Consider the following 23,885-nt stretch of genomic DNA (forward strand, 5'->3'; position numbering starts at 1 on the left):
GCGTATAGTTAGCTATTTTTTGTTATTTTTCACACATGCAAGATTTATTTTTTATAGTGTAGCGTTACGTCATTTTTATTATTTATACATCTAGACGTGAGCGAGGAAACGACTCCCATGAGGCCCCAAATGATTTTCCAAGAACTGAGCATTTAACACCCTGACGGTCCCAACGTCTCGACTCCACCTCCAAACACTAGATGGCGCATTACCCCATTGGTATCACTAACCCGGCAGGAAGCCAGAACACCCCAGAGTGCGCAAGCGCGAACACGACAGTCTACTGGCGGGATTTCTAAGCCGGCAGTAGGCTGTTCGCCGGCCGGACAAACGAGTGAGTCTTTCAGCAAAGCTGCGATTCGTATCGACATTGTGTGGTGTTCATGTCAAACACCTAGAGGGGGCACGTCGGCGCTTTCTCAGCTGCGGAGCGGCCGCCTGCCTTTGAAATCGCGCGGCCAGGGCTGGGCAGAGGCCGTGCCCACTCTTCCCCTCTCGGCTTTGTCTTCGTTGCTTTGGGCTTTTAAAAAGCGACTCGCCCGTTGCGCTGGCGGGTGGAGGTTTTTCGGGTAAACGTTTGATTTATAGAAATTGCAGATGAGTTCAGCCGGGAGCCGTCAGGTTGTGCAACGGCGCCTACTGCTCTGTTGCCCATAAGAGACGCTGCTGAGGCAGGGATTTTCCTCGGCTCTCCGGTGCATTCTGAGCATGCGCTTAGCGTTTATTGAGAGGCCGCGCTTGGGAGCTCCGTTTTCACGGGATGACTTTAAAGGCCGCGAGACTTGTAGCTGAGCTGATGTGCTTTGTTTATGGTGAGGAGACGGAATTTCCTTTTTCATAAAGCAAATCGTCAGTGACGAGGTGACAGTTGTGATTTTAACATAAAAGAGAGAGACGTTCATTAACTGTGCATGTAAACCGCTTTAACGGCAGCCTTTTTGACTGATGGATTGCTGTTTTAGAGTACCCAATAGTTTTCTTATATTAACAAGAAGCTTGTGCTTGTCTGCCAGTCTTCCTTCCAGCTAACTGATTTTGTGCGTTTTGGTTCACTCTACAATTCGTGCCAAGTTTGTGATTTTTAACCTCTGTGTGGTATTAAATCTCAGTGCAAATCTCTGCCTGCTGGAACGAGCTGCTCAACTCCAATCAAAATTCTGATTTCCTCAATGTTTATAAGAAGCGTTTGAAGTCTGTCTTGTTTTGCGAGTTTCTGTTTGATATTAGCTGTTAGGTTTTTAGAATAGGAATTCGTTTGTAATGATCAATTTTGTCACTTTGTCCTGTTACAACTGTTTCCAAATAGTCCCCCCAGACTAATGTTTACTCAATTATGTTGACCTTTATGTGAATTGCTAATAAAAGCATCTGCTGAGTAAATAAATGTCAATGTTCACTAGAGTATCTTTACAAGAAATGAAAGGGAAAAAAAAACTTGAGTATTTTTGGAGAACAAAGAGAGATCAAAGAAAGCTGTCCAATTGGGAATATTAAGAACTGGTATACAGCTAAGAGACTGTGTAGCCTGTTGTGTTATAAGTGAGCAGGGCACAGGCAGATAGGGAGATGTGCTGTCCTCCAGCTGTTAGGAAGAATGTCCTATTTTAGGAGATGATGGCTTATGTGTTTATTTAATGGGTTATTTTAGCTTTGTTTGAATTCTTGGCTTGTACTTTGAAAGTTTAGTTGTAAACTGCCCCAGTCTTACCAGGCCAGTTATTAATACATTAAGAACTGTGATGTGGATGCAAATAGCAGGGAAAAAGAAAAACGTTTGAGCAGGTTTATACCATTTTCAGCTGGTTTTAATGCATGCAGCTGGAAACTTGAGGGCAAGTTTTGCACAGATGTTACAAAGGTTTTCTTCCCATGGAGTAAATCACCAAGTAGTGTGGTAGACATTAGGACATTAGGGACCTTTAAATCTTGACTTGATGGGCTAATCAGTCGGTTTTCATCAGTTTTTCTAATGTTCTTTAACTTCATTGGCTACCAGTTAAATTTTGGATGAAGTGCAGGATTCTTCTGCTTAATTTTCAAATCTATCTGTTAGTCTGTGAGTTCAGTCCTGGGGTACTGCTGTCAGTGCAGATATTTGTTTTGAAAAATGTCACTAATCTCTTGCATCATTGACCTCACTGTTTAATTAGTTGAGTAAATTTTTCTTTTTTTGCATTTTAATTCCTTATTAAAAAAGTTTCTATATTTTGCATTTAGAGAAATGTGATAGTAAGAGATTTGTGTTTTTGCCTCCTCTCTAAACACATTTTTACCCTCTTTTTTTTTTTTTTTTTTTTTTAATTCCTCTTTGTCTATGGAACTTACTCCCCTCATTATGTCCAAGTGCTAAACATTAGTGATGAGCAGTGCAGACGTGAGTGCAAATGACACTGAATGCTAAAGTGAGGCTGCCATTTCATATTCATGTACTTGCTAGATAGTAATAAGATTAACTCTGTGGCTCTGCAGTTCAGTCATATGGACCACCAAAACTTCTGCTTTGAACTCGATCCTTGACTTTGTCACACTGTTATTTTCAAGTTTCTTCCATTTTTTGTGTCAATCCATAAATTACAAAGTGGATTTGCTACGTTTCTATTGCTATTTACCGTGGGCAGCATGTTTGTGTGTTACACTGAGGTTAATTCTTTATCTTGTTTTATACGATTTTGTTCTGCTGATTTAACCCTTCTTACTAATTAGTACACACAAGTCAATGATAATTGAAGTAGCTTCTCCTCTATAGCTCGTTATTTGCTCCCATGTTGGCAATGCCCATTATTAATTGTCACTATTTGGATAAAATTAAGGGGGGAAATGGTAAATTTATTTAAAGGTAAACTTACTTAGCCCATTGCTCCATGTAGAGAGCATAGGTCATCCATGACACCTCTCCAGTAAGTTTGGCTCTGGGCTGTCTTTTCTATCTCTTTAAGATGGTGCCACACTATTAAGCCCAATTTGTTTGGGATTAGTTTTCCAACAGGAGGCGAAGTAATTATCAGAGAACTGCTTTCTCTTTCACGGGCTGCACATTCACATCTCAGTAAATATTATGGATACTTTTACCTTCTGTAAAAATAAATAAATAACCCCAGGTTAGACTAGAAGAATTAGCATGTCGGATGGGACTAGCAACTGAAGTCCTCCAGTAACGATTACTTTACCCAGTGCCTAAATTGGTAATAATTAAAAAAACAAAAACTAAACTGTCAGTGTGTTTCTTTTTGTGCATCCTGAATAAATGGGGCTGCTAATCCAGTTGTAGTTCCATTGGCATTCTGATATACATAGTTATTGGGATTAATAAAGTATCTATCTATCTATCTATCTATGAAGAAAAGCAAGTGGGTCTGAGGAGTGAACGGACACAATGTTCTTATAAATAAGGATTGCTAATGTGGTCTGAACTGACTGTATGCATATACAGTATTAACTATGGTGAAGGGGGGAATGCTGGTGCAGAGTAAAGAACTGCTGATATTTCATTGACTTTACACCACCTCCTGGTGCAAAACTAATTCTGTCTGACAAGGACAGTAGTTCTCCTTCTCTGTCTTGCCTTCAATTGTTTCTTTGTCTGCGTCTCTCCCTTTTTCATTGAGATTTACAGGGCAGAGCCTGCCAGGCGGTGTTGAAAGCAGGTCCCCAGAGGGTATGTCCTTTCCAGCCCCAGTTTCTCCTCCAAATTTGCTTGGCAACTGGCACTTGTCCTGGTTTCTTCCGCATGTCTCCATCTCATAATTTGTCACGCCAACATGTGTTGAAGATCCATCACAGGAAATTGTTGATTATCTTCTTTAAGGTGCAACTTCAAACTTTTTAAGCAAGCTTTTCCATTTTCTTTATGGTTATGTAAATTATGTTAATTTTCCCACTTTTTATTTTGGTTACTTTTATGGTACAGTTTGTGGGTTGATTTTGTATGGTCTTGGCTGTACTTAATGATCTTTCACTTTACATAAAGTTTCCTTGAGTACCTGTAAGCTGTTTATCTGGGTTGTCTTCTGTCCCATTCCAGTAGACCCCTTATGCGGCTGCAGGTTTTCATTTCCCAGTCGGTCGTATGCCTCTCCTGATTTAAATTGCTTTAGGTTTTGTTTTTCTGTATTTAGTAAAGATCAGTAGTATGAGATTTACATTGATAAGTTTAGAATTATGCATGTTTTTCCCATAATACTAAGTTCTTAACGCTAGAAGTACAGCGGCCCATGGCAATATGTTTTTAAATCTTTAAATTTTTTTCATTTTTGTGCATCTCACGTTCTTTGTCCTTTGACTTTTCCTAAATGGATGCACTGTAAATGTTGAAGTCATCGTAATTCTAAAATTCAATTAGGAAGATGTAACCGAATTTTGCCACTGAACCTTGGTCACTAGGTGTAAATCCTTGTCTCTCTCTCTCTTCTCTGGCACACACTTGACTGCATTTGCATTTTATTTTTAGAACATCTACAATGTTGCTAACGAAATGTGAATTCTAGTCTGTAGCACTCATCCAGACAACTGTACAAAAATTACATGAAAAATAGCACTACTATCACTACTAATCACTCATATTTTCAATACATGTAGCAAAAAAAGCTAATAGGCTAATGTGAAAACTATTAGTGCTCCAGTTAATTCAGCTGGTTAGTATAAGGAAAAAACAAAAGTATATCAACTCACCTGAAAATACATTGGTTCCTTTTCACAGAAGTAAGAAGTTTTCTTTTTTGATAAATTTTTGCAAATGTATATATATATATATATATATATATATATATATATATATATATATATAAAATCCCTTTGTGCGTCCAGGTGTCCGTGTGTGTGTGTCTTCTGGTGAAGTGCGCATGCGCGGGGCACGGTGCTATGCGCGATATTACTGTCAGAGAAAGTTAGAGGCGTTTTACGGAAATACAAACCAGTATTACTGCGAGAGGAAATTAAAGGTACACAATACAGTGACTCATATTACAGCCACATACAAGCCAGTATTACTGTCAGAGGAGATTAAAGGCATATTACTGACGCGCACGCCGGTATTACCGCCAGAGAAAATTAAAGGTATATTACGGACGTACAAGCCAGCGGACGTACAAGACGGTATCCTTCAATAAGGGCGCGCATAACAAGGCGATCCTCAAAAGGACGACCTCAATTGGGCACAGCGAATAAAGGCGCGCGTAAATAAAGTTCTGCACCTGTTGCTCTTCACATATTCCAGAGCCATTTGAACTAAATTATCTACGCACCCTTATTGAATTGAGCCGTACAAGACAGTATTACTGTCACAGAAAATTAAAGACACACAATACACGGCGGCAGCCCACGAAGAACGGTCAGCTCAGCAAGTAAACATCAAGAAAAGAAAGGCTGAAAGAAAAATACGACCAACAAAAAGAATGAGGTCAAAGTCCATTGCCATTTAATATAGACTGTTCCTACTAATGTTTATGCACTACTGTTCTAGTGCCCGTTATTGTAACGGGCTAAATGACTAGTTAAAAATAAAAGCCTGAACTATTTGATTAATGCAAGTATTCAGACCCTTGACTTGGTACTTCATCAAAGCCCCTTTGCCATTGATAATGGCCTGGAGTCCTCTTGGGTTTGATGTGACAAGCTTTACACACTTTGGGCCTCATGTAGAAACGGTGCGTACACACAGAAATCTTGCGTACGAACGTTTCCACACTCAAATCGTGATGTATAAAACCTAAACTTGGCATAAAGCCACGCATATTTCCACGGTACCTCATAGTCTGGCGTACGCAATTTATCTGCTCAGTTTTGCAGACTGGCGGCACCCAGCGTCAAAGCAGTGCTACTGTTCCTGTGTAGTTACCCTTTCTAAAAATACACTGAAATTAACTGCATATTGTTTATTAGTGTAATGCATCTGATTGTAATTAACCTGCAGCAATATAATGGTCCAGGGAATAGCCATAGTATTCCAAATACCATAACTGCTTTAGTGTTGTTACTCTCACTGCATCTTCTTCTTCTGTCAGCTGCTCCCGTTACGGGTTGCCACAGCGGATCATCTTTTTCCATATTTCTCTCACTGCACCACTTGGAGTATTTATATCACTGTATCTGAGTGGGGAATCACAGCAGCAGCTGATCGGAAAGAGAATTATCGGTAACAGTATCAAGCACGCTGCCTCAGCCACGGCAAAACGGTTCAAAGCCTTTCCTGTACAGAACTCGTGGTTCAGAAACAGTTTCATTCCAAGAACTATAAACGCACTCAATCAAGAGCTCCTTGTAGAACTGTTTGTACTTATAAGTACAATTACCCCATTGTAAACTTGCACTAGAGTTATAAAATTGCACAACCTGTGCTACTTTATAAAGCACGTATGATGATATCAATTTTAAGATGAAATGCAGCAAAATATGTTTATTATACAGATAAAACTTCATTTAAATAATCTGTCATTAATAATTAAACATGTGAAGACACAGTGCCGCAGCAATAGCTAGTTCACAGATTGCTCCTGCCTCTTGCTGGTGCTGACGCGACACTGGAAGGATAGACGGATAGAATAATTAAACATGTACCACAAAGATATTTCAATGTTTCTTAAAAGTTTTGAAGAATCGGCGTTCTAAGCTTACATATGGCTTAACGTCTATTACAGAGCTGATTGTGTGGCGATTGGGAATTTGGAGAAAGAAAAGTAAGGACAGGAATTTGGGGTTTGTATGTTTGAAAGAGACAGTACTGCTACAATAAAGTATTTCATCGAATGTCACGCACGGCGCAGCAAGCATCTTGCGTGAGACATGAACAATAACTGTGCCACCATGTTCCCATGTTTAATAACATGCTTTAATTCCTGTCATCTTGAAAATGATATCACGTATACATCTCAGTATTTTAATTATTCAGAGAACTGTAATATCACGAATGTAATGGATTCTGTGTCCTGTCAGAGGAAGAGAAAGCCCGGAAGCACGTAGTGATTCACACACACACACAGAGCACATAGAAGATTTAATACAAAACAAAGCATTTAACGTGCTACTTTAGTTACGATGGGATTTGAGAAACTAGTAAATTAAAAGATTTTAAAATGAACTTTATGATGTTCTACTTTAATGACAAAATAAACTACGTGATTAAAGTGGAAATTTCGAGATTAAAGTTGGCATTTTCTGCGTTTTTTCCCCACTGTGCCTTTTTTTTTCCTCTGTACCCTAATAAGCTTTCATTTGGCACTCAGACGGTGGGCTACGAGCCGCCTTTTCACAGCGACTTTGATATGTGACAGCTTCTTTTTTATTTAGGGCACTGTGCGACTTTGTGAACTTGATCTTTCGAGTTTCTCCGACACTCTATATCACTTGATCAACTTCCTTTTGTTGTTTATATCGCTGTTAAACCAACAAATAGTACATTTTTCTTTGCCTTCACTTGGTATTTGCTGAAATTCTTCTATTTTCCCCCGCGCTTTTGCCATTGCCTTTTCACAGAAGGCTGAGCTTAAGGGCTATTTATATTGATTTGCATATTCAAAGAGGCGTAATTCTGGGAGGAGTTGGGAAGGGACAGCAGGCATGTGCACGTGTGTTACTTTTCACGTTGACTGGGATTTATGTAGTGGAAGAACGTGAAAGTTGGCGTTTGCACAGATTTATGCATCTGATTTTTTTGTGCGTACGAACATTTCCACTTTTGTGCTTACGCCATTTTATAGTGTGAGTTCTACGCACGGTGTTATACATGAGGCCCCAGATGATTGGAGTGTTGTGGTGATGGTTGTCTTTTTAGAAGTTTCTCCCATCTTCACACAGGTTCTCTGGACTGCAGCCAGAATGACCCATTATGTTCTTGGTCCCCTCTATAATCATGACTGTTCTAAATTGTTCAGTTTTTCCGGGTGACCAGCTCTCTTAAGAGTTATAGCTGTTCTAAACGTCTCCCATTTCCAAATTATTAAGGCAATTGTTGTCTTGGGGACCTTCAATGCTGCAGTCCCAATTCGTCCTCCCTCATATGTTTGAATTGACCCAATCTTATCTCTAAGCTCTATAGTGAATTCCGTCAACCTCTTGACTTAGTTTTTTGCCCTGATACACATCGTCAAATGTGAGACCTACTGTAGACAGGTGTATGCTTTTCATAATTGCTATAACCAACTGAACTGACCACAATTGGACTCCCTACAAGATGTTAAATCATCTCAATGATGATCAGTAGAATGCGATGCACCTGAGCCAAATTTTAAATGTCATAGCAAAGGGTCTGAATTCTTGTATCAATTTAACATTTCAGTTATTTTTTAGGAGAAAGTAGGAAGAAATGACACCTTTTATTAGCTAACTAAATAGCTGCCTCGAAAGCTGCATTTGTAATGTAAGGCCCCTTCATCAGGCAAGTTAATTTTAACAAAGTTGCAAAAATTTTTTAAATCCTTTTTGTTTTGTCATTCTGAGGTTAGAGTGTTGTTTGGTGGGTGGGGACGGGGTGGTGATTTTTAGCACTAGACTACAACGTAGCAAATTGTGGAAAAAATGAACAAGTCTGAATACTTTGACTCCTCTCTGTGTAAGAATGTACATGCACTGCTTGTGTGTGTGTGTGTGTGTATATATATATATATATATATATATATATATATATATATGTGTGTATGTATGTATGTATGTATGTATGTGTAATATGTGTATGTGTATGTATGTATATATGTATGTGTAATATATATATATATATGTCTGTATGTATATTTATGTATATTTATGTGTATGTGTATATATGTATGTATATAATATAAAAAATATTACGCAGTGTTCACGCAAGTAATTGTTTGCCACATTCAAACAAACTGCATGGTTAGTCTTTGATTCAGTAAAGAAAGTAAGATTTAATTGTAAAATAAATGGAATACCAAAACTACATTTTTAAACCGGGAAAATATTTTTAAAATTTACCCTAAAACCACAAGACCCTCAAATTTATGGTGACTGGTATTAAACATTCATGTTGATGCATGTTGCCATGTGTGTGTTGTATCCCTGCTTTGAAAGTTAGGTGTTGATGGTGTATAGTTGGAACTCGTGTTATGCTAGTCTCAACTTACAGTAATTCTGCAGATACAGATAAGCACATGACACCACAAACTGTTTAACTGAATTGCTATTGATTTTTTTACCTAGCAATTTCCATTTTTTACTGTAATGTAACTTGTTTTGACGAGTATGAATCTATAGCAGCCGTCAGTACTGTTGAAGCATTGTAAGGTATTGAATTTTTTCTTTTGTTAATGTTTCTCTGAATGTAACTTTTGACACTCACGGTCGTATTGTAAGCTCGGTCACAGGTAAGCCAGTTGTCTGTTTAGCTTATCAGTAGAAGCTACTACTTGTACTTTTCAATGTTCTAAGTGTGCCTCACAATGGTGTTGTCTCCAGGACCTCTGCTGGGAGGATGGTGACTATATGGGTGATCCCACACATCTTGCAGTCAGAGGTTATTTTCTGTTATATTTCCAGCTCTGAGGGCCTTCGGAGTTACCAAAAACTGTAGGATGTGTAAGCATAAAATTGATATATTGTATATACCTGTGGGTTAGTTTAGTTGAAATGTGTTTTGTTATTTAAAGTAGCGTAATATAGCTACACTGTCTTAGTTTGAAATGTCTTTTTTTTTTTCTTAACTGGTAAATAACTAATAAGACGTTGTGTATTTTTGCAATTTGTATTTAATTTATCTCCACCAATTTACTGACATTTTCATTGCAGGTTTGCGAAAGTCTGGAGGAACACAATTTATCCCTAACTGGAGACCTGCGTGTATTCGCAGGTTTCCATTACGTCATTATATTTGAATTGGTTCAAATGCATCCTTCCATTTGGAAATTCATCTCACCTGCTAGTTCAGTTAAATCCAAAATGGCAGAATTTATATTGGTCGGTTATAATTAGTCTGGTCAGATTTTAAATTCAAATGAAAATCTGTAATCATGTCTGTTCTGTACAAGTAGAAACTTACCGCAGGCTTAGTGACTCAACAACTTATTTCTACTCGCAGTGACTTAGCATTTGTCAGAATTTTTTTGGGAGGTTGCAATTTAAGGATTTTATTTTTTCTTTGCAGCAAAGACGTTTCCTCATTGAAGTTAGTGCCATGGAGCTATGCCAATCCATCCATGGCACTCCAGACCGAGGTTCTAAATATGAAGAGAGGTGCTCTCATGGAGGAGAGGAGATCTTGGCACTCAACCCTGCTCTCTCTGGAATGGATGTCAGGCCCCAGAGACCTGTCCAAATCAAGGAAGAGAACTGTGAGTTGGAGTTGGTCCAGTTTAAACCGGTGCATCTCTACGTTAAACAGGAAAAAGGTGATCTGGGCATCCCCCTCATTAAAGAGGAGACATCCAAGCAGGTATCCGTTGGACCTGAAATGCACAACCAAAAAGCTGTGAATTGGTTTGACGATACAGCAACAGAGAACCCTTTACACTTCAGAAGATGTCTAGAACAGAAATCGGAGCAGAGCAGTTTAAACTCCAAACACAAGAAGGCAAACTCCTCCTTGCCAGATATTGTTAATTTGAAGCTGGAATCCCTGAGGTCTGAAAAAAAGAGGACAAAGGGAAGCTGTTGTAGACGAGAGCAGAAGGAAAAGGAGTCCTGCATACTCCAGCCAAATAAAAGTAAGTATTATAGCATTAAAGTCTGGAACATTGAGGTTTTTAGTGACAAACAAACTTGTATGGGTTTTGGGAACTTTATGCATTTTCAGTCTTCTATGATACAAAACCACTGCATCATACAAAGGAAGAGAAGTCATTTAGTGAAGGTGTTTTGGACCCACTTGCCACTTTTATGATTTCCTCCTGCAGCTCTTCTAATGCTCCCTTTATGCTGGGTAGCCGTTGTTAGTCAAAGCCAATCGTAGAGAATCTGGCATCAGCCTGTAGTAGGAGGGGGTGTTATGACCAAATCTGATTATCTGAAATTAACATTTCAATTAAAAATTATGATGGTTTTGGTAGCTACCATTATAATGATATCTATATATACTTTTCAGACTGAAATGTATTTTTAACAAATGAAGTTCTGATTAATTGTGCAGACAGGAATTCCTGTTAACTGTCAAATAGCTTGTTAACTCTATGCTACTGAAATGGATTTGCTAACTGGTATTCACTTTTCTTTAGTTGATACAACTTAGGATTTTACTCTCACTCAGCTGCTCAGGCTGCTCCTTCCTTAACTGCTGACAAGCAAATACAGCACCAGACACATCTTCGTCCTGTCTTTTTAGGCAGTCGGGTGGTACCACACAGCACTTTAGGTCAGGGGTCCTCCACTCCGGTCCTGGACGACTACAGTGGCTGCAGGTTTTCACTCTAACCCTTTTCTTAGTTAGTGACCTTTTTTTTTGCTGCTAATTAACTTCTTTTGAATTAATTTTAATTGACTTGTTTTTTTTTAGATTTGTTCCCCTAAATTTCTTCATTGTTCCTCTGACTTGTTTAATTTCTTTCCTTAAATGGCACCCAAACGGAACTGAAATGTGAAACGAGTGAGCCAAAAGAAGATCAACTAAGTCAGGGCCTCAAACTCCAACTAATTTCACTCCAACCATTTTCTTAAGTAGGCACTTAGTCTTGTTGTTAATTAACTCTTTTAGGGCGGATGTTGACTTTTTTCGACAGGAGGTGTTGAGGGCGCATGTTGACAAAAGTCGACATCCGGGGGTGGAGGGCGACAATCAGCTTTTAATGGTGAAAAAACTCACTGTTACGTCACAGGCATTCCCTCTCTGCTTGGAGGAATGTTGGACTCATTGACTTGGCATCTAATCCTTGCACGTATGTGAGTTTTGAAATGTAAACAAAGGCAAGATGGCATCGACATCTCACGAGGGAGCGAAGCAAGTACAGAAAAGAAAATACTCTGCAGACTATGTTTTGTGCATTAATGCTGAGTCGGACTCAGATTTTTCACAGTCTGATTTTGTTGAGATTGATCAGGAGATCAAACAAGAAAGTGAGTACAAAGTACGACATAAAGGATTTCGTACTGGCAGAAGCAAGCACTGGTTTCTGCCTGAAAGTAATTACATATATAGGAAGGTATTTCTTTCAAAGAGAGAACTGTCCCTTGACAAGTCAGGTTGTGCTGGAGCCGCTTCAGGGCTATGAACATTTGGGTCATGTTGTGTACATGGACAATTTTTGTACATCACTGGAATTGTTCATGGAGCTACAGAGCAGGGGAATTGGATCTTGTGGCACAGTAAGGGTGAACAGGAGACACAGGCCTTCACAGTTGAAGCCAGACAGGCTGAAGATAAAAAGAGGTGACAATACGGTTTTCATGTGGGCAAAAAACTTGGTGGCAGTGGCATGGCACGATGTCAAATGGGTGACTTATCTCTCTACAGTACACACTAACAATATATGTGAGGAAGTGCAGCAACAGACAATTGAAAAGGAGGCACCAGTGCAACACGTATTGTAAGCAGTGCAATGTGGCAATGCATACAATTGGCTGCTTTGGGCGAGATCAGACTTTACAGGACTTTGCTGTGTAAAATGTATGTGATATGAATGTGAAATCATAAGAGTATGCAGGCTCATACAACATGCAAGACAGTAACATTTGTCAAAAGTAAATATTTTTTGTTGATTTGATATGTTAAACCATTGCTTTGTGTTCTTTTTTAAAAAAAAGTTATTTTTGGGAAAAATATTCAGCCCTGGGAGAAAAGAAACAAAAAAAAATTAGCCCTAAAAGAGTTAAACCCATTCTTTAATTTCATGGCTTGTTGCTGCTCTCATTGTGCAATAGTATACCTTTCCAAAATTGTTGATTTTCTCTTTGCTAAGAGCACTGTTAAAATGTGGGGACCTGAGCAGATCAACAAATCCCTAAGACCTTCATCTGTCTTTATTTTCAGATACTGTTTGATGGACACGTTTGCTGCTCATGTTTTGGCTCACTTTGTATCTCATTATTGGTTTGCCAGCTAATTAAGAAAAAAGAATCAATAAAAGGGTCTGAGTCTTCAAGAGCATGTCAATTAAAATTAATTCAAAAGAAATTAATTAGCAGCAAAAACAGGAAACAAATTAAGAAAAGGGTTAGAGTGAAAACCTGTAGCCACAGTGTCCTTCACATCTCTAGGTAATGTTCTTAAGGAGGTGGGCGTAGTTGTTGTACACAGTTTGTGTACAGATCTAGACACCAAGACATTACTTTTAAGATTTTTATACACCTACTGAAAATCACATTTCTTGTTTCTGTGTACAGGTTTGTATATTTGAATTTATTTGCAAGCTTTTGCCTAATGTTTAGCATACCAATAAAACATTGTTTTGTAAAATTCACATTTGGAAGAAGAATTTTATCTGGATTTCAAATCAGTCAGTAAATTGTCCACTTCTGGCCTTGTAGTTTGGTATGAGTTTCCATTCGTCCATCCATTTTCTGCCTCTTATCCAGGTCGGTGGGGGCAGCAGTCTGAAGATGCCCAGGCCTCTTTTTTCCCCACAATTCCTCAATCCCTGAAAACCTGTCATGGTCGCTGGAGGAAAAAAAATCACCCAAGTCACCTTCACAACTGTGAAATAAATGTCAAAAATACATACTCGATCAACTTTGCAAGATGCCAGTCAGTGGACGGATTAACCCGACTGTAGTCATGCAATACCTAGCAACATATTCAGTAGCTACACCCGACTTCTGCTCTGTCGATCCATTCAAGGAATTTTTTAATCCACTCACATATGATTAAACTTATCCTTTTCATATACTTTGGTATTCCTCAGTCACAGTCCTAGAGGACCACAGTGACTGCAGGTTTTCATTCCAAACAGATTTCTAGTTAGATCCCAGTCCTTGCTGATAATGAAACTTGGTATTTAATTCGGTGGCTTGCTAGTGCTTTCGTGCTACCAAGACCGAACTTATTGACAACCCTATATTGTAGATTTTTCTCTTCTGAGATCATTATTCATATATTTTGTAGACTGGAATAGGTTTGTGCTTCAGTCCTTCATTTTCCTCTGTAATTTATTTCTTTTTTTTATGTTTTATTAACACAGATACTTCATGATGCATAGGCATATCATTATTAAATGGTGGTTAGGGTTAAGGAATTCGGAAACAAGTAAAAACTAAATTCTGTATTGTAAAGCTTATAATAAAGGGTGTATATTGAAAAATTAGTTATTTTAAATGAGTACAGTGTATTGCTTTAGCAGCTAATAAATTGGGTTGAGATGAAGAAATCATTTGAAATGAAAACCTGTAACTACTGCAGCCCTCTAGGACTATATAGTTGAGGACCCCAGACCAAATATACAGGACTTAAGGTCAGAGATCTAAGCTTATCAAATGTAACTAAGTGTAGCCATATCAACTTGAAAAGTGTCAACACCAGCTCGACTTGATGTCAGGAAGTACAGACAGAAAGGAAACCAGCTAGCAATCTCATTGCCAATAAAATACAAGAGCTTGCACCTGGGGCCTGCATCATTAATATTCACATTCTTAGAGGAGCTTTGGAGAACAATTAAACAGTAATATTGTAACAGTCACCTGTTATATTATGTGTTTTTATTACGTTTAATGTCACTGTTCTCTGTGCCCACTGTTATAGACTCATTCATACAGGCCGACCAAGTATGGCACACAGGGGCACTGCATCAGTATTTAGAATTGCCGAGCCAAGCACAGGACTAGAGAGCCAAAGGACAACTGGAGAATTGAATAGTCAGCCTAAAGACAGACTAGTATATTTGTGTCATCTGTCAGAACACCATTTTCTTTCCTTGTTGGGAGAATGAGAACTGTATGCAGGCATTGTGCTATTCCTGTATGTTTGAAGGTGGGGTTTGAGTCCTGTCCTGACCTTGTTTGGATTCGGAGCCAAGGATCCTGCACATGGAGGAACCAGTATATAAGAATGGACCTACGGCCAACACTTTGAAGCTTCCGGGCGGAATTGTATGTCTTCCATCCGAGGCTGAGCAGAAGATTATGTCTTCTGTCTGGTGAAAAGCCTTTCAGCGTGGCGACGAAAGATGGCAAGACTGAGTAGTTCAAGCCACCCACATGAGTCTGTCATAGGCTTCCCGTCTGTAATACCACGTGAACCCGCCAGTAAAGAGCTAGATTATCCTTTCTGCTTCTCGTGTAATCTTTTAACTGTCTTATTGCATGAGGGGTGGGGATAATACCTTTTTTTTTTATAATTATTTAAATTCAGGTTAATTAAAACACCACAATTCAAAAGAACACATTTCCAGAGAACTAATGCCTCTTAAGGAAACAAATAATAAACATCACCATAACATTAGAAATTATTTAGACCAATTATGCCTAAGAACATGTTACATGTCATAGAAATTCTTAAATTATATCTAACTATATTTGATGATGGAGGATCAAAGGTTGTATTCTAACTAACGGGGACTCTCACTCCTCAGCCTCCATGGGAAAGCTTACACAAGGTTATTGGAAAGGAGACTCCAACCAATCATGGAGCCGCAGATCCAAGAGGAGCAATGTGCTTTCTGTCCAGGCCATGGAACAGTGTACTAGCTTTATACCCTTATGAGGATCCTGGGTTGTCCATGGGAGTATGCCCAGTTGGTTTACATGTCTTTTGTGGCCTTGGAAAATGGTGTATGACTGTGTTCCTTGACAGATTCTGTGGGAGATGCTGGGAGAATATGGGGATCTGGGGCCCTTAATAAGGGCTATCTGGTTCCCTGTATTATTATTGTGACAGCTGTGGCTACAAATTTGGGAAAATATTAGCACTGTTATCGTTCGGTTTGGGGTTCCTCCAGAGCTGTGCTTTGTCACATATCTTGTTTGTGATTTTCATGGACATGATATCAAAGCACAACCAAAGCGAGGGGTGAGCATCCAGTTCTGTGGCCTTTAAAATTGTGTCACTGCTTTTTACCAATGACGTGATCCTGTTGGCTTCATTGAGCTGTGAACTCCAGCATGCATTGGAACGGATTGTGACACTGTGAAGTGGCAAAGATAAGGATCAGAACCTTTAAATCTGAAGCCGTGGTCCTTATTAGGACAAAGGTTAGCTGTCCTTTCCAACTGGAGGCAAGTTACTGCCTAAACTGGAGCAGTTTAACTTTTCCTGGGTGTTGCTCATGAGTGAGGGGAAAGGGATAATGAGATCAACCTATGGATCAGAGTAGCAAGTGCATTTAAAGGATTGCTATACTGATCTGTAGTGGTGAAGAAGGAGCCTGAAGGCAAAGCTCTCAATTTGCCAGTTGATGCATGTCCCGCCCCTCGCCTACAGAATGAGATCCTGGGTACAAGTAGTCGAAGTGAGCTTTCTGTGCAGGGTGGCTGGGCTCCCCCTAAGAGAGAGGGTGAGAAGCGCAGACATTAGAACAATCTAGATGAGAACAGGCCATTCTGCCCAACAAAGCTTGCCAGTCCTGTCCTCTTAATTCTTCTAAAAAAAAAAAAAATCACCAAGTTGAGTTTTGAAAGTATCTAAAGTCTTACTGTCCAAGACTAATAAGCTAACTTGTTAGGTTATTCCAAGTGTAAATAAAACTTAATGTTTGTGCAAAATTTAAAGTTTCCAACTGTGTCCCCTTGTTCTGTGATGAACTCATTTTAAAATCACTGTACTAATTCCCTTCATGATTGTAAACACTTCAATCATGTCACCACTTAATCTTCTTTTGCTTAAACTGAAAAGGCACAGCTCTTGTAACCTTTCTTCATAATTCATCCCCTGTAGCCCTGGAATCGGCCTAGTCTCTCTTCTCTGGACCTTTTCTAGCGCTGCTATGTCCTTTTTGTAGTTTGGAGACCAAAACTGCACACAGGACTCCAGATGAGGCCTCACCAATGTGTTGAGTATAGCCTCACTGATCTTGTACACTACATGGCGTGCTATATAATAACCTAATACACTGGAACCTCGGTTCACGAACATAATTTGTTCAAAAACTCTGGTCGTAAACCGATTTGGTCGTGAACCAAAGCAATTTCCCCCATAGGATTGTATGTAAATTAGGGTCCGTTCCAGATCATACGAACAGTATGTAAATATGTATTGTTTTTAAGCACAAATATAGTTAATTAAACCATAGAATGCACAGCGTAATAGTAAATTAAATGTAAAAACATTGAATAACACTGAGAAAACCTTGAACAACAGAGAAAAACTAACATTGCAAGAGTTGGTGCTATACTGTAGCCTTATGACCTGATCGCTGTAAACTTTTTGAGTTTTAGGCACAGGGGAAAAAAGGAACATTTGAACAAATCCGAACTTTATTTAAAAGCCAACCATAAGCAACCAAGAAAGCAACATTGCAGGAGTTCACGCTAATAGCCTTACAACGCTGTATAAACATTTTTTTAATGAGTTTTAAGCACAGGGAAAAAAATGAACATTTGAAAATTCAAATTTAATAAACAAACAAGAAAAGTAACATTGCAACAATTCACGCTACGAACTGAAAAATGAACATTTGAAAAATCCGTAATACAAAAACTAACCATAAACCACCAAGAAAACTCACCTTGCATGAGTCGAGTTCTGACATGAAGGAAGTGAGGAGGAACTGAGTGGAGAGGAGGTTACAGTTTTGAGGGAGAGTCTGGCTCCGCTAATCCACTAATTTTGTGAAATTTTCCACGAATTCTTTCGCAGCTTTAGCGTCGGAACTAGCAGCCTCTCCATGCCTTACCACACTATGAGTGCCACTTGCGAAACTTTTCAAACCATCCTCTACTGGCTTTAAATTCCTCACTTTCGCCACTCATAGAAGGATAGTTTTGCAGCAAATTGCAATGAATCTTCCAGGCTTTCTCGCATAACATCGACTCACTTACGCTATCCCCTGCAAGTTGCTTCTCGTTCAGCCACACTAGTAACAGTTTTTCCACCTCTTCCAGCACTTGAGGCCTCTGCCTGGTTAACGCTGTAACTTCTTTTGCAACATCAGCTGCTGTAATAGATTCTTTCTGCTTTAGAATAGTCGAAATCGTAGATTTTGACTTCTTGTACTCGGCAGCAAGATCAGTAACACGAATGCCACTGTCATACTTTTCAATAATTTCTTTCTTTACTTCGATTTCAATTTTCTGCAAAACTTTCTTCTCACCACTCTTCACTTGCTTAGAAGCCATGGTTAACTGCAAAAGCACACAAAATACTGTAGAGCACAAAGAGTTCACAGGTAAAGCACGCACGTCTGACTGAGAACAATGAACAGGGAGAGGCTGAACACGTACTTAAATACAGTAATCGGTGCGTATGAACCAGAAGGGAAATGAAATGAAGCACAAAGAGTTCACAGCGAAAGCACACACACACGTGCAAGCATGCACGTCTGACCGAGAACAATGCAACACGTGCGGAAATCATCGGCGCACACAAACCGAAAGGGAAACTGGCTTGTTCGTATACCGAGTGTGTGGTCGTGAACCGAGGCAAACGTTTGGCGAACTTTTTGGTCGTAAACCGAGTTGTACGTGTTCCGAGACGTTTGTGAACCGAGGTTCCACTGTATTCTGTTAGCCTTCTTAATGGCTTCTGAATATCTTCTGGAAGTTGATAGTGTAGAGTCCACTACGACTCGTAAATCTTTGTGATAAGGTGTACTCTTGATTTTAAGACCACCCATTGTGTATTCAAACCAAATGTTTTTACTACTACATCTGCCACAGATCTGTCCAAGCCTGGGTGCTGTGCAAGTCCCACTGTAATGATTAACGAATTCCAGATTATATGCCAATCCTCCTATCTTGGTATCATCTACAAACTTAACCAACTTGTTACTTATATTCCTATCTAAATTATTTACATACATTCATATATTAACCTCCTTAGCATTACATTTTTTTCGTAAAAAGCATTGCATTTTTTGGCTTGAAAAATGACATTTTTGTGAAATCTCATGTTTCTATTGTAGAATGTCCAAAACACTAAGTACAAAGTCAGAATTGCAGTAAGTATAATAATGTTACAAATACTAATAATAATAAAGATGAATAAAAATAATCTGAACAGCACACTGCGCATGCAATGTCACTTTTGGATTCACTGACCATTTCAGTTTCACTGCCTTAAGACAGATACACTTTGTCATCACTGCTGATGAGAAGCGTTTCTTAAGAGACGCCATTATGAGGCTAGGAGAAGATACGCCTACACCGTTGCTCAGGTAACGCTTGAGCCTGACACGCCTATAATGTTCCTCGAGTAACGCTCGGCACTAACGCTGTTGGCACTTTTACAGTTCGAGTAAACCTCGGGTCTTAAGTGAGATGTGTCTATACTGTTAGTTGAGTGACACTTGGGACTAACGCTTTTAGCACTGTTTTTACAGCCTGAGTGATTCTCGGGTCTAACGCTAAGGAGCTTTAAAAAAAGCAGCGGCCCAAGCACTGACTCCTGTTGAACAGTATTCTTAACATCAGCCAATTCTGATACGGTTCCTCGCAACCTCACCCTCTACTTTCTGTATCTGAGCCAATTCTTCACCCATCTTAAAACATCACACCAAACTCCCCTTTCTTTTATGATGCCAAGCCTGTCATGTGGCACCTTATCAAATGCTTTCTGAAAGACCAGAAAAATAATATCATAAGCTCCACTTTGAGCATACCCATTTGATGCTTCTGCATAGAATTACTGCATGTTAGTAAAACACCAGTAACCCTGCGATTCTGGAAAGAATCACAAATTCAAGAATGGCAATCACTTTCTGTTCCCTCCGATATTTGGAGGGATGAAAAATGATGGAGGGTGGGTGCGTCCTGGGAAATTTTTCATTCAATTAAATGAACATATTTGTACTGAAGCGGTTTCTTTCTGGAGCTATAACTCATCTGGTTCTGGTGTTTCAGAAGCGCGTTGTAGGCGCCCTCGTTTATTGTTTCTTATCCATGCTGTCTCGTTTTTGTTTTTCTATGGCTGTGTCGTCAGCTAGAAGTCGTTTGCTGATGGCGGCGGATTCGCGTGCTGAAGTGACGATGGCGGCGGACCCAGGCTTGGAGGGGCACAGTACTAAACGAAGGTGGTATATGTGGTGGTGTGGGCGGTTGCGTTCGGGCAGCGGTGGTAGTGTGTACGGCTTGCCTGTCGCCTCTGGCATCTGTGCATATATACTGTACAACCTGCCGTGCACGCTTCACCTCAGGTTTAGTTTACAGGTCGTATCCACACGGGCTCGTTTTTGTATTTCTAATCGTTGAGCTCTTTCTTTTTGGAGCCGTGACTCCTTTGCCTGTGCTGTTTCAGAAGCGCGTTGTGGGCGCCTTCATTCATTGTTTTTATCCATACGGGCTCGTTTTTGTATTTCCATTAGTTGAGCTCTTTCTTTTTGGAGCCGTGACTTCTTTGCTTCTGGTGTCTCTGAAGCGCATTGTAGGAGCATTCGTTTATTGTTCTTATCCATGTGGTCTCGTTTTTTTTTTCTGTGGCTGTGTCGTTAGGTAGAAGTCGTTTACTGTTAGGAATCATAATTCAACTTACTTTTAATACTGAATTACCATTATGTGATTCAAATATGCCACACTGACTGCTGGCACAGTGGATTAGAGCAAGTTCAGTTTACAGGTTGTGTTGTTTGGGTGCCACCTACTGACTCTGGGAAGCCGCTGGGTTTGACTCTGAGGCGCTGAGGTGCTGTGCGCATGCGCCTCGGTGCATCCTGCGTCCATGCATATAATTATACAACTGTGGTTTAGTAATATAGATGACCTCACTCTTCTTCTGGTTGTTCAGAAAAACTCCTGTACTTGCCCTGTGTTGCTCAATCTTATCCTTAATAATTCCTTTCATTAATTTTCCTGTGTTGCACATTTAGCTTACTGGCCTATAGTTACTTGGATGTGTCTTGTCACCTGTTTTATATAATGGAATAATATTTGCCATTTTCCAGTCCTTCAGAATTTCTTTAGTATGAAGTGACTTCCTAAAAATATGCATCAAGGATTTATGTACATACTCATATTCCTTAAGAAGTCAAGGGTAAATATCTGGCGCTGGAGTTTTGTTTGATTTCAGCTTTTTTAATCTTAGTGGTACTTCTCCATGTACAAGTTCCAAATCAATCCGTACCTCCTTAATAGTCCCATTTACTGCTTGGAAGTTGTCTGCTTCCACACTTGTGAAGACCTCAGTAAAATGCTTATTTACAGTATTTGCTATTTCAATGTCTGTATTTTCTAATTCCCCTTTACTACTGCTGATGCACTTCACTTCCTCCTTGACTGATGTTTTACTACTAAATAAAATACTGAAAGCATCTCTTTGGGTGGTCTTTCACTTTATCTGCTATATTCCTCTCCAACAGTCTTTTAGCCTCCCTAATATCGTTCTTAATGGTTACTCTCATGTTCTCATATACCCTATGGTTCACTTTGGAGTTATTAGTCTTATACACTTTATTCGTCTGTTTTTTCCTTTGCAGCTTCATTTTAACTCTTTATTAACCCACTGCTGAGATTTTTTTAAATGTCCTATTAATTTCAAATTTTGGTATGTACCTGTCCTGCTTTACATGTAAAACATTTTTAAACTTGTTCCACTGCTCTTCGACTGTCTCCACACTTAAAAGCTAATCCCAGTCTATCCTACTTCGAAATTGTCGCATTTATTCCAAATTTTCCCTGCCAAAGTTAAACTTACCAGTTTTAGTCTTTGCATCAACACTCTTGCAAAACACTGAGAATTGTATTATATTGTGATCACTTGAACCCTAGTAGTTCAATCACCTCTACGCCCTCAATTCTATCCTGATTATTACAAAATGCTAAATCCAGACAGGCTTCACCCCGTGTTGGTGCTTTAACACACTCGCTGATTACTTCTAAAAACCCCTGCTCTTGTGCTTCTCTATCTGCAAGGTTTATCCCAATTAATATCTGGGTAAAGTCCCACATGACTATAATATCCCCTTGTAAACTTGCCTTTTTAATATTACTAACAAGATTTGTGTTGAAATTACTGTCTGCATTGGGCGGTCTGTAACACACACACACCTAAAAAAGGGCCTCTTTCCCTAATGCTTTCTAGTTGAAGCCACATGTCCTCCTGGGGCTCATTGTTCATCTGAAGAGAACTTCCATTTAAATTCTGTTAGACATAAACAGCAAACCAACCTCCTTTTCTGTTCTGTCTTTAAAAAATGTGTCCCTCTATGTAATACTCATCCCCATCTTTTTTTTTTTTTTTATTTAACCAGGTTTCCATTATAATATAATTATGCTTCTCTACATACAACTAATTTATTTTATTTTTGATAATTCTATCATTAAGGCAAGCTATTTTAATGTGTTACTCCTTTTACATTTAAATGCTAGGTTAGAATTTACATTACTATGCATTTTTATTTTTACAGTATTGTCTGTTCTTCCATGTACAGTTCTAAACCTGGCCTGTCCTAAACTCCCTTCCAACCCATACCCTAGTTTAAACAACCTTGACTAAGCTACTCATACACTTTCCCAACACATTGGTGCCCCTCCAGTTCAGATGTAACCCATCACGGCGGAACAGGTGCCATCTGTTCGAAAAGAAGTCCCAATGCCCCATAAACCTATACCCTTCTACCCTGCACCAAGATTTGAGCCATGTGTTAATCCTTCTAATCTTCTCAGTCTTACCTGGACTGGTGCGTGGCTCAGGCAGAACTTCAGAGAAGACTACCTTGTCAGTTCTGCTCCTCAGCTTGGCACCTAACTCTTTAAATTTGGATCGCAGAACTGACAGCCTACCCTTAAGTATGTTATTTCTTCCAACATGGACAATGACCACTGGGTCCACCCGCACTCTGGCCAAGAGCTTATCCATTCTTCCAGGGAAGTCTCCCACTTGTGCACCCAGAAGGCAACTCACAGTGCAAAACTCTATGTCTCTGGAGCAAACCTGTGGTTTAGTTCCCCTAATGATTGACTATCACTACCAATCTCTTTCTGGAAACTAGTTTTGAGGTGGCCTGTTGGAAAGCTCTTCATCTCTACCTACCTTCTCGGAATCTTCAGAGACACCGCCTAGCTCCTCAAGGACCTGAAAATGGTTTAACACTTCCATTTCTGAGGTTGATGCCCCCAAATAGTGTGCACCCTTTACCCTACACCTTGTGACCATGACCCACCTATGTCTACCTTTCAGGTCTGGATTCTCCTCCCGCACCACCTTAGGGGTGCACACTATCTCTCTAAAGGACACCTGGGCCCAGGTGTACCAACTCTCTACTACAACACAGGCCAGCCAACTCCTTCTTCAGTTCAGCGACCCTGAGCATGAGGTGCTGGATGAGATGGCATCTCCTTCAGATGTAGCCCTCATAGAAGACTGGCTTCTCTAAGCTGTCTTCTAAAAAAAAAGTCCAGCATGCAACAGGACTTGCATTGTACTGGCCTAATTGTTAAAATTTGAGATTGGAATACTAAAACTGTATTAACTTTTAATTTTTATTAAAATTAAATAATATAACTTAAAATAAAAAAATAAGCCAAAAAAGATGATTATGGAACTACTACAGCTATTTAACACCTTCTGGCTCCCTAAGCTCCTGTAATCTTCTCCCTCCCAACTGCCTGCTGTTTTTTCTTCTGTGAGGTTAATTTTATTTTTCTTTGTCTGTTCTCAGTTTGTGCTTCTCTTATTCCTTACTTAAAAGCTGTCTACACGCACTGTTTGTACTCCTTCGTATTCATGAACTGTTAAACACTGTCACCCTTCTTAACTGCTCTACTTCCTGACTTCCTGACAAAATGAAAAAAACTTGCGTAGTAAATATCTGCTGCTACTTAATTTCCTCCTGCCTTATCTGCTCCTACAGCCCTTTGTACCTATTTACTACACCTCTGGTTATACTTATTTACTTACAGATGCCGATAAAGCTACCGCTGCTTCCTGCCCT

General features: G+C 39.5%; 1 protein-coding gene across 2 annotated transcripts in view; it reads left to right on the forward strand.

Annotated features, from left to right (window-relative positions):
* Positions 1 to 223: 223 nt before the first annotated feature.
* The window catches only part of LOC114647679 (gastrula zinc finger protein XlCGF57.1-like), a 29,158-nt gene continuing 5,496 nt past the window's right edge, over positions 224 to 23,885 (forward strand). The window contains exons 1-2 of one of the 2 annotated variants that reach the window (XM_028796286.2): positions 224 to 334; positions 10,091 to 10,649. In XM_028796286.2, the coding sequence (XP_028652119.1) occupies positions 10,121 to 10,649 (529 nt within the window). In that variant the 5' untranslated portion in view covers positions 224 to 334; positions 10,091 to 10,120. Of the gene's footprint in view, positions 335 to 9,305; positions 9,526 to 10,090; positions 10,650 to 23,885 lie in introns of those variants that run through there. The other variant, XM_051924533.1, reaches the window with a different exon arrangement.

Source organism: Erpetoichthys calabaricus, chromosome 3 (assembly GCF_900747795.2).
Source record: "Erpetoichthys calabaricus chromosome 3, fErpCal1.3, whole genome shotgun sequence".
Lineage (NCBI taxonomy): Eukaryota > Metazoa > Chordata > Cladistia > Polypteriformes > Polypteridae > Erpetoichthys > Erpetoichthys calabaricus.